The following is an 11,382-nucleotide window of genomic DNA, read 5'->3' on the forward strand; positions in this document are numbered from 1 at the left end:
TTATAAAGGGGTATATTTGCAGGTGCAAAGTAAAATAATGTGTGCGATTTCCCAGGTTTAATTCTACGGGACATGCGCATGATAATTGTGTTTTTTTTAACTCATTTTTATATTTTTTTCGTTTGGTGTGTTTTTCTGTAATGTATGTTTCTTGGAGTCATTATGTGTATTTTTGTATCTTTCTGTTTTCTTTTATTATTGTTTTTTGTTGCCATTGTAGTGTGATTCTGGAGTCATTTTGTGTATTTTTTTGTATAAATATTTAGTTTTATGTATTTTGAGTCATTTTCATCTTTTTGAGTATTTTTCTGTAATATATGTTTTTTTGAGTCATTTTGTGGGTTTTTGGAGCCTTTGGTATTGTAGTGTGGATGAGCCGTGAAATAAGGATTGCTGAAGTCTTGTCAGAAGTCGCTTTTAATTGCTGGTTATAGAGCAGGACAATCGTACACAGTGTTGTTACACACACCATCCACACTGTCAGACATGAACTAACTCCTCCTCCCGCCAACACTTATCTAAATCTCGTTCTACTCCCGCCCGCCACGAACTAACGCGAGAGTGAAGACACAACAAAAGGAAACGTCACAATCACATACATCAACCCAGGGCGGCAAACACACACGGGAAACACCCAACGTGGCAACCCAGACATGGCAACACAGGACAACACCAAGGTTGGATTCACCGGCATCACAGTATTTTTTTGTGCTGTTCTGTTGTCGTTTTGTGTACTTTTTATTTATTTTTTTATATTAGTCATGTAGTATATTCTTATTATAAATACATTGTGTGTGTGTGAGACGTCAGTGCGGTCTAAATAGCGAACGGTCACACTAACATGAAAATAAACATTTTGAAATGTAATCACCAAATAAGGAACAATAAAAAACTAAGTTCCCTCAAAAGAGAAGTCCACAGGAGTTCTGGCACACATGGAGGGGAGCTGCGCAGTGAAATAGTGTGTGAGGGGGCGCTAACGCACTATCTATATCTGAGGTCAAAAGCTGAATAGGTTTCACTTTTGGGCAAACTTGAATGTGCCGTTCAGGTGAAATAAGATTAAAATAAACATTTTGAAATGACTAAATTACTCCAAAAAAACAAAACAAAAAAAAAACAGATAACGGATGCACACACTTGTGGCATTTGGGAGCTGTTGACAAAGTTTGAGGTCGAACACACACCGTGTCGGCGAGATATTTGCTCCACAAACACACACACACACGCATGCAGACCTTCTTTGCATTATAGATAGATAGATAGAAGATAGATAGATAGATGCTTGCTTTCAAAAATGACCTTTAACACAGGGATATTTTTTTCACTTTTTGGTTGTTTTGGTTAAAGTCATTTAATGTTATGATTTAAAAATAAGTTTACTTCGTATTTGGGGCATAGTAACGTTCTTTTTAAAGAATAAATCAGAGGAAAAGCGTCACAGAGGTTTAGTTTCAGTCCTGTGGAAACAATCCAGCACAACAGCGACACTTAGCGGTTGATTTACAAACCGCAGCTGCTTCCCGTCACAGGAAATATATCATTATTATTTTAATAAAATTATTGACAATTAGTCAATAATAATAATAATTAGTGACAATACATTTAATAATGATAGTAATGATAAATTCAGTGATATTTAAACGAAACATGCTTTGCTGGGACCGTCAGAGGGGGCGGGGCTTATGATCACGTGCTGTGAGACTCGGTCAGCTGACCTTCAGCTTCTGCTTTTCCTTCCTGACATTTTCCTCCTTAACTCTGCGGTTTGTGCCTTTAATAGGACGTTAATCAGGCAATAATTGGAACTCAGTGAGTGTTTGAAGTGCAGAGTGTGATCGTATATCGACCCGATGCTTCTGGACTTAATGATGAACGGACACATCGCGCTTTACACCGGCCTCACTTTGGCCTTCTGGACCACCATCCTCATAGTGGGTGAGTTTCCTTCAAACACTGCTTTTCGAACCACACTAATCATTTCACTAATAATCACCGTAATAATTACACCAATAACCCCGTTACGAATGACGTTAGTCAGTGATCCATGCGTGTGTGTGGGGGGCAGGTGCTCGTGCTGAGCAGCTGTTAATCAAACGTCACATAATTAATATTACACATATTAAATATGTATGCAGTGATGTTCATCATTATCACCACAGTACAAACATGTGTCTGTCTAAAAGCTTTAAGACACCAACACAGCTTAGAACAAACCACGGCTGTCATGGCGCGTTTGGGTGTCGTGTTAACTAATGACACCTTCAACTCCTTCAGGATTTATTACAATACAATAATATATAACAACAGACAAAATAAGTAAACACAAATAAAAGTTATTCTTTGACATCACTGTCAATAAAAAAGGTAAATTTATTTTATAAAAAAATATAAGTACAAAACCTGTCATATTTATTATGATGCAGTACGTGGAAGTTTAAACACGTTTATTAATACAAGAATCTTTAGACTAAATACAAAAATGTTTGACTAAACAATAAACCTATTTTTTTTAATTATTATCATTATTATTGCGCCGCAGTGGTCATCAGTTAAGTGGTTAACCAATGGATTCGTTACACCTATTATTTATTACCTTCACTCTATCTCTGAACGTATAATGCTTTATTTTAATCCGATTACTAAAACCGTTTACGGTCGGTTTGTGGTCCGAAATGTTGCTTTTAATGCAGGTTATTCCTATTCTTGGCTATGCTGAGCTAATGTGGCTAGCTGGCTTGGTTAGCGCAGCATAGTGACGCCCGTCTCACGTGACAGGCACGCGCTCACACTGAAAAGTAATAAAATAAAACGTTAGATGATAAAAATGTATTTATAATAATAATAATAATGATAAATGTTTAATTTATAAATACCTGTTAAATGATGGTTTAGTTCCAGATTGTATGTCTAATGTTTATTATTATTATTATTATTATATTTACAATGTTTGTTATTATTACTATATTTTTAATGAAGATGTTTTGTTCCTCAGGGACCTGTTACACCATCTTTGACCTCGGGTTTCGCTTTGATGTGGCCTGGTGAGTGTGATAATTTATTATTATTATTGTGTCATAGGACACAGTTTGACTTTAAAATGAACCAATCACAGCGTGTCCTGGAGTTGTAGCGCTCTGCTCTGTCTCACAGGTTCCTCACTGAAACCTCTCCCTTCATGTGGGCGAACCTGGGCATCGGATTGGCTATCTCTCTGTCTGTGGTGGGTGCGGCCTGGTGAGTTCTCCTCCATCTGCACTGATATCCACTGTGGGTCCACTGTGGGTCCTGGTGGGTCCACTGTGGCTCCTGGTGGGTCCACTGTGGCTCCTGGTGGTTCCACTGTGGGTCCTGGTGGGTCCTGATGGGTCTACTGTGGGTCCTGGTCTAAACAAAGGTGGTTCTGTGTTTCAGGGGGATCTATGTCACTGGCTCCAGCATCATTGGAGGCGGAGTCAAAGCTCCTCGAATCAAAACCAAGAACCTGGTGAGGTAGGAAGATTCAGATCAATCAGAGCTCAGAGGAACATGGACCAACATGTGTCAGCTCAGATGGTTCCAGATGTTCTATAGATGTTTCACGCTCTCCTTCCTCAGTATCATCTTCTGTGAGGCGGTGGCGATCTACGGCATCATCATGGCCATCGTCATCAGTAACATGGCTGAGGTCAGTGTGACTTCTCAGCATTAAAGAGTATAAATGTAAATAATAAAAAACATGTTTAATTTATTACCAATAAACTAAATATGTGCACTTTTTTTATATCTAAAAAATACATTAAAAGGACTTTTTAGAACAATTTTATGCCTTGGGGCATCAACTATGGAGAGTCCATTTTAAACAGGATATGACACACGTTGGTTGATTTCGGTTACCTGAGAAAAACCCAACACAAATAAGACATTTCTTGAGCGTCTCTGAGCCAAGTAACCACACTAAGTCAGAGTTATCCAGATGTTGGCTCTATAATATCAGTACAAGATGCACACTTAAAATTTTCACGTTCACACCACATTGGGTGGTATGTGAGGGATCTGTGGGCTAAGCTAACGGGTTAAGCTAATGGGTTAAACTCATGGGCACCAAACCAAAGTTACGTCTGCAGCTTGTAAACGTACTTGTTCAGAGCACTACTACGTTTCTGCTCACGGGATTCTATGGGGGGTGTCATGGCACAAACCGCATCCCCACCACATTGTTCCCTCTTATTTCCTTGTGGCTAAATGATGAAACTCTGTCAGGAGAACTTACCTGTTGGTTGGGGCGCTGTCAGGTGCTGATCCTCAGAGGTAGTGGAGCAGCATCCAATCAATGAACACATCACAGTTTCTAACCATATTTGTGTACATCCAACACCTAACTACTCAGCCATTACTCGTTTCTGCTGCTAACAGCAGCTCTGTCCGTTAGGCTAATTCTGATGCTGAGTGGGTGCAGAGAGGCTCACAAGAAGCAGGAAGTTGGTGATAAAGGTGATATTTAATCCTCTCCTAACATACAACCTTTATCACTGAGGGAAAGGTTACACATGGCTGCTGAAAAACTACACTTCACACAATGTAAACACACCTGTTACGCCTCTACCTCCCACAATGCACCAGTTATTTAAAGCCACAGGCCGTGACCATCAACCAACGTGTGTCATATCCTGTTTCTCCATAGTTTATCATCCAAGGTTTAAAATTATTTAAAATAAGTCATTTTAATGGGTTGTTTTTAATAAAAGGTGCACATATTGTGTTTATTAGTAATACATTAAACACAATTTTTGTTATATCCATTCTTACTACAGGTACACTCTAACTAGGATTAATTAGCATTAACCAGTCAGACCTTCATCATCATCAGTGTGTTTGTCTTCTCAGAGTTTCAGTGGAACAACACCTGAAACCATCGGAGCCAGAAACTACCAGGCTGGTAAGAACCACAGACCCAATGTGTCTATCTTCATCTGTGCTCCTCCTCCTCTTCTTCCTGATTAATCACAGGTTACTCTAGACGTGTGCCAATACATACATTATTAGATTAATCGCGATTCGACACGTGACGATTCATAAATGTTCAAAAATCAAATGTTTTACATAAATAACTAAATGACAGGAACGCGACCGCTGCTCACAGAACAAAACTTAGAGGAGCATAAGGGAGGATTTGTGAAAAAATAAACGTTAATTTGAAGTCTTTTAATGCTAATGGGTGATGAAGCGCTCACAGCCAAAGAGAAAGAGCCAACACACGTTTCTCCCTATTGCTTTGAACAGATTGTGTGATACATTTTGTACTGCTGTTCCGGGCACAAATTTCCTGCTCAGTTCTGCAGATGTGAAGTCAAATGACGCTGATAGTGACTTCAAATGATGCTGGTGCACGTTCTGGATGGCTTGGAGAGGCAGCCCAATACCGGAAATAAAGAAGAATGAGAAGGACACAGCTTGGAGACTGAAAGAAGACGAGCACGGTGGACTAAACTACTGTTTGGTTCCACAGATGTACGCAGAGGCATGTGCACAGGTTTTGCAGTAAACAGTCACATGAACGGCGAGTAAATAAATAACCACGTCACAGTTGGAGTGGGGATTGGGCCGCATTTTCTCATCCGGGTCTGACCCAACAGTGAAAACTTCATTTTTTTCTCTCAAAGATATGACATATTTACGTTTGTTTTAGTGGTAAGCACCATTTTAATTAGCAAACAACTGTTAATGTCAACATCAGATCAGCGCACGGGTAACAAGCGAAAGTGAAACACAACCATGACAAGATGGAGGAGATTGTCTTTGGTAACAATTAAAAAAAGGACTGCTGTCAGCAATTATCTTTAAAAGCTAAAGACCAAGTCAAAAACCTTGGTGTTCTGATTGACTCAGATCAGACATTCAGCATCAGATGAAATCTATCACAAAAACAGCTTCTACCACCTAAAGAACATCTCCAGAGTGAAAGGTTTAATAACTCAGAAAGATCAGGAGAAACTGGCCCATGCTTTTATATCCAGCAGACTGGACTATTGTAATGGTCTTCATCAAACATCTACAGCTGGTTCAGAACGCTGCAGCTCAGGTCTGAACCAGAACAAAGAGGTCAGAGCACATTACTACAGTTTTAAAGTCTTTACACTGGCTCCCAGTCAGCCTCAGAATAGACTTTAAAGTTCTGCTGCTGGTGTATAAATCTGTGAATGGGTTTGGTCCAGAATACATCAGTGACATGTTAGTCAGGTATGAACCCAGCAGGTCTCTCAGATCTATCACAGGTTATTGATGTTCTAATGTGATACATCACAGGTTACGGATGTTGTTCTAATGTGATACATCACAGGTTACGGATGTTGTTCTAATGTGATACATCACAGGTTACGGATGTTGTTCTAATGTGATACATCACAGGTTACGGATGTTGTTCTAATGTGATACATCACAGGTTACGGATGTTGTTCTAATGTGATACATCATTAGGTTACGGATGTTGTTCTAATGTGATACATCACAGGTTACGGATCTTGTTCTAATGTGATAAATCATTAGGTTACGGATCTTGTTCTAATGTGATACATCACAGGTTACGGATGTTGTTCTAATGTGATACATCACAGGTTGCTGATGTTGTTCTAATGTGATACATCACAGGTTGCTGATGTTGTTCTAATGTGATACATCACAGGTTGCTGATGTCGTTCTAATGTGATACATCACAGGTTGCTGAAGTCGTTCTAATGTGATACATCACAGGTTGCGGATGTCGTTCTAATGTGATACATCACAGGTTGCGGATGTCGTTCTAATGTGATACATCACAGGTTGCGGATGTCGTTCTAATGTGATACATCACAGGTTGCGGATGTCGTTCTAATGTGATACATCACAGGTTGCGGATGTCGTTCTAATGTGATACATCACAGGTTGCGGATGTCGTTCTAATGCGATACATCACAGGTTGCGGATGTCGTTCTAATGCGATACATCACAGGTTGCGGATGTCGTTCTAATGCGATACATCACAGGTTGCGGATGTCGTTCTAATGCGATGTATCACAGGTTGCGGATGTCGTTCTAATGCGATGTATCACAGGTTGCGGATGTCGTTCTAATGCGATGTATCACAGGTTGCTGATGTCGTTCTAATGCGATGTATCACAGGTTGCTGATGTCGTTCTAATGCGATGTATCACAGGTTGCTGATGTTGTTCTAATGTGATATATCACAGGTTACTCCATGTTTGGGGCTGGTCTGACGGTGGGGTTCTCTAACCTGTTCTGCGGGGTGTGTGTGGGGATCGTGGGCAGTGGGGCGGCTCTGGCCGACGCCCAGAATGCCAGCCTCTTTGTTAAAATCCTCATCGTGGAAATCTTCGGCAGCGCCATCGGCCTGTTCGGGGTCATCGTGGCCATCCTGCAGGTAACCAATCACTGGGAGGGGCTGTCAATGGAGGGGCGGAGCTTACAGTGTGTGTTTCTGTGTGTGTGTCCTCAGACGTCCAAAGTCAAGATGGGAGACTGAAGACGCCATGTTTTTGTTTGTTTGTAAATACCTGATAAATTATTCAAGGCTGTGTGTGTGTGTGTGTGAGACCTGTTCATGTTTACACACACGCGCGCACACACACAACACAAGTATTTCTGTGTGTGTGTGTGTGTGTGTGTGTGTGTGTGTGTGTGTGTGTGTGTGTGTGTGTTTGTGTTTGTGTTGTTTTCACTGATGTGTTTCTTTTGTTTTGCTAACATTCCTGAAGGCAGAGTGTGTGTGATTTTTAAATCAAACCTGTAACTCCCTCTGTGCGCGCGTGTGTGTGTGGTGGTGGTTGTGGGTCTGTTGTTGTATTCTTCTTGTGTGTGTAAAGAAAAGTGAATCATTATTAAATGTTGCTGATCAAAGTAAAGAACGTCATGGAGGAAAGAAAGTGTTTGTGTTTTATTTTAATAAACAGAGAATATGTTATAAACGGTAAATATATTATAGATGGAGAACGTTAGTCTATAACATGATGTAGTACTGACATTTGTCCACCAGAGGGAGACAGACATCACATAAAGATCAAGTGGTGGCGTTACTTTGGACTGGATCAATGTTTATTGATCAGAACCAATATAATATGATAATAATATGAATTAAGAAACTTTGTGAATAAAAACTGTTAAAGCTCAGAGAATCAAACATGTGAGTAATAATAGTGAACTGATGTTAGTTAGAAATGGAATATCTTAATGTGTTTATATATATATATTATGTATTTATTTATATTAGACTAATATTGGTCAACACAAAGCTGTTTTTTATAGCCAATAATACATACATTGTTGTTTTATTAACTATTGTAAAATTGCATTTACCATGTATGGTGATAATTAACAGCTCTAATATTTATATTTTATCTACAAAGACATTTTATTAGTCAACACAGATTATGATTTGTTTATTGATTATTTATTTGGCTCCGCCCACACAAGGGAGAAGAGGCTGTTGCTATGCCAACAAACGCATTTCCTAACTGACAGAGGAGGGATACTGTGTGTAAAAAGTCGTCCAATCGGATGACTCGGTCAGAACTAACTTAGATAAAAAGTATTTAATGTAAAGTATTCCAATTTACGAAAGAGGATTAGGACCAATTTTGATATGCAAACCAAGAATAATGATGAGATTAAAGTCTAAATTTAGAGAATGAACTCAAAATACAATATGGTGATAAAAGTCTATGGTTTGCTAATAAAGTCAAATCTACAGACGCTGACGAGGGCCAATTCACGATATAGTATGACACTTTTATCACCATATTGGATTTTGAGTTTATTCTCGAAATTTACACTTTATTCTTGATTCAGCCAAAATTATGTTCTCCATCAACACTAATCAGCCTCCGTACTAAACTCCATTCATAGTTTGAGGTTAAATATTTATAAAAGTGTCTAGAGATACGTTAAATGTAGCCATAGCCTCTGGGACTATGGGTGCGTTTCCGGACCTTTTTTACATAAGCGTAACGCGCCTGTGACTTCAACGATCACAGGATGGCCGAGTGGTCTAAGGCACCGATTTAAGGATCCTTCCTTTCACTAACGTGGGTTTGCATCCCACTTTTGACATGTACATTTTTTCATTTTAAGATATTTAACATGGCAAATTCCACCTTTAAAAATGCATATCTGACAAAAATAAACATTATAGGGTATTTCCTGGGTTAGGGATAGGGCTAAAATAAAAGGGTTAGCGGGGTAGCTAAAAATAAATATGAGCTAAAATACAACTGACGGTACTTTAAGTCATGTGGTGCACCTATCACGTGACCTAAACTGGCCAATGAGTCGCAGCCACGACCAATATTTAAAAGTGTTGTTCGCTAATGCTAACAGATAGCCGCGTGTGTTAGCTAGCAGCGTGTGTTAACGCTAACAGCTAGTGGAGGATACAGCTTTAATAATAAGCCTTTTCACACTCACGGAAATCTCGTTCAGTTCTCGCGCGTGAGTTTAATGGTCAAGAGGTGATAAACTCGCCTTGGCTGATGAGTCTGATAGAGATTTCGATTTTTTTTTTACCGTTAGAGCATTGACTCCTTGCAAGATTTTTTGCGGGAACGTATCGGTCTCCAAGGCAGAAATGCAGAGTTAGCTGCTAAAGCTAATGCTACACACAAGCTGAAAATAAAGGTTTTTCCTGCTTTTTAAACAGTGACCAATCAGCTGATCAGTGCTGTTTCACTTATCAGCCTGTTTGGTCTCCATCTTGTGCACTTTCTTCAAATTTGTAAATTTAATTAAAATAATAACTTAATTAAAAAGTGAATCATGGACCTGGTTAGTGAATGGTGTACCTCGTGAATTTACCTTTTCAAAGTGAGAACTCATACTGTCATTTTCACACGGAAAACTTGCTTGTCCCATCAATAATAACGATACATTTTATTTATAAGTGCTTTTTAAAAACTCAGACACTTTACAGTTGTTAAAACAAGAAAGTGTCTATTTGTACGGTTGCCGTACAGACAACCACCGGTGCTATTGGTACGGTTACCGAAGTACAAGTATGTCGTGGCGCTATCACGGATAGAATGTTGATATATTGATACGGCAACCGTACGGATAGCCACTGCCTTAAAACAATTACACAAACAAAAAGAGAAACTAACAATAATAAAGGTAAATACAGAAAAAAAATACATTACAATCACAAGTTAAAAGCTTGGGTGAGGAGTGTGGAAGCAGAGCACTTTTGTAAAACCGATGAGGGAAGCAGTATCAAAGCGACACTTTGATACTGCTCCGTCCTCTCATCGGTTTTACAAAAGTACTTGGCTATGTGCATCATTCCTGGCTAGAGTCAGAATTCCACCCGCTGGAGACCCTGGTAGTCTGTGTTTTCGTGCATCAGGGGTCACCTGTGTGGAAGCAAGGGGACTGCCTTGCCTCCATACTGCTGCTGAGCTGCTCCCATCGGTTTTTAAAAGTGCTCGGATCGGTCCGAAAGTGGCATCAGTGGAAAACCTTGGTCACCTCCTCGAGTCCGAATATGTGTAATATTGATATCATGTAGTATAATATAGTAATATAAACACTATTAAAACACCAAAGATCTCTGTTGGAAATATCAACAGAGTGAACGAGCTTATTAACGCTTATATCCCTCTCGACCTTTGACCCCCCAGGTCGCGCATGCACAGTTCCAGACTGTTAAAAGGCTTATTAAAATGTTCAGGAGGATACTCTGTCACATGCGCTCCTTGTGTTCACTCTGACATGAAGATGGAAACAAAAATATTTGAGTGTTAGGAGAGGCTGTGGAAATCTAAACCAATCATCTGTGTCTGAATGTGATCACAAACTAAAGGTAAGACTTTATCATCAATAATCTATCATTGAAATAATCTCAGATCTTTATCATCTTCACTGGTTCAGGTTAAAAACGATCAAACTTTAAATATTCTTTGAAATAGAATAATTTATGTTTGTTTTTTTTTATTTAAAACATGTTATTGTGCTTTTCATCAGCTGTAATGTGTGTGTTTTTTTTAAACTTTGTAGAATGTTACATTACTAAGTTAATCAATTAATGAAACATTGTTTTTTAGTCATTAAACAAAAATATTTGTCTTTTATTTTTCAACTCAGTTGTTTTTTTTTAGAATATTTCAGAGAAAGTGTTTTTGTTTATCACCAAACTAAAAAAAGGAAAAAAATCAAAAACCTTTTTATTAGAAAGAAAATCATCAGACGGTGACGTCATCGGACGGCCACGCGCTGCGCGTTCCTTCTACAGAGCGGGAGAAAAGCGAAGGATGCTGGGACTGAGCAGGCTTCCGTAGACAGCAGCCGTGCACGCGGACGTGCACGGAGCATCTTCGCCTGTCGATGATGAAGATCATCTTCATCACCGGACCCGTCCGCGAT

General features: G+C 39.3%; 1 protein-coding gene across 1 annotated transcript; it reads left to right on the forward strand.

Annotated features, from left to right (window-relative positions):
* Positions 1 to 1,696: 1,696 nt before the first annotated feature.
* On the forward strand, positions 1,697 to 7,600 carry LOC114479310 (V-type proton ATPase 21 kDa proteolipid subunit). The gene is made up of 8 exons (XM_028472925.1): positions 1,697 to 1,938; positions 2,996 to 3,044; positions 3,154 to 3,237; positions 3,415 to 3,492; positions 3,598 to 3,667; positions 4,867 to 4,918; positions 7,206 to 7,396; positions 7,472 to 7,600. Exons 1-8 carry the CDS (start codon positions 1,854 to 1,856, stop codon positions 7,496 to 7,498), a joined length of 636 nt encoding a protein of 211 aa, XP_028328726.1. The 5' UTR covers positions 1,697 to 1,853; the 3' UTR covers positions 7,499 to 7,600.
* The last annotated feature ends 3,782 nt before the right edge of the window (positions 7,601 to 11,382 follow it).

The sequence above is a fragment of the Gouania willdenowi genome, chromosome 17, assembly GCF_900634775.1.
Source record: "Gouania willdenowi chromosome 17, fGouWil2.1, whole genome shotgun sequence".
Lineage (NCBI taxonomy): Eukaryota > Metazoa > Chordata > Actinopteri > Blenniiformes > Gobiesocidae > Gouania > Gouania willdenowi.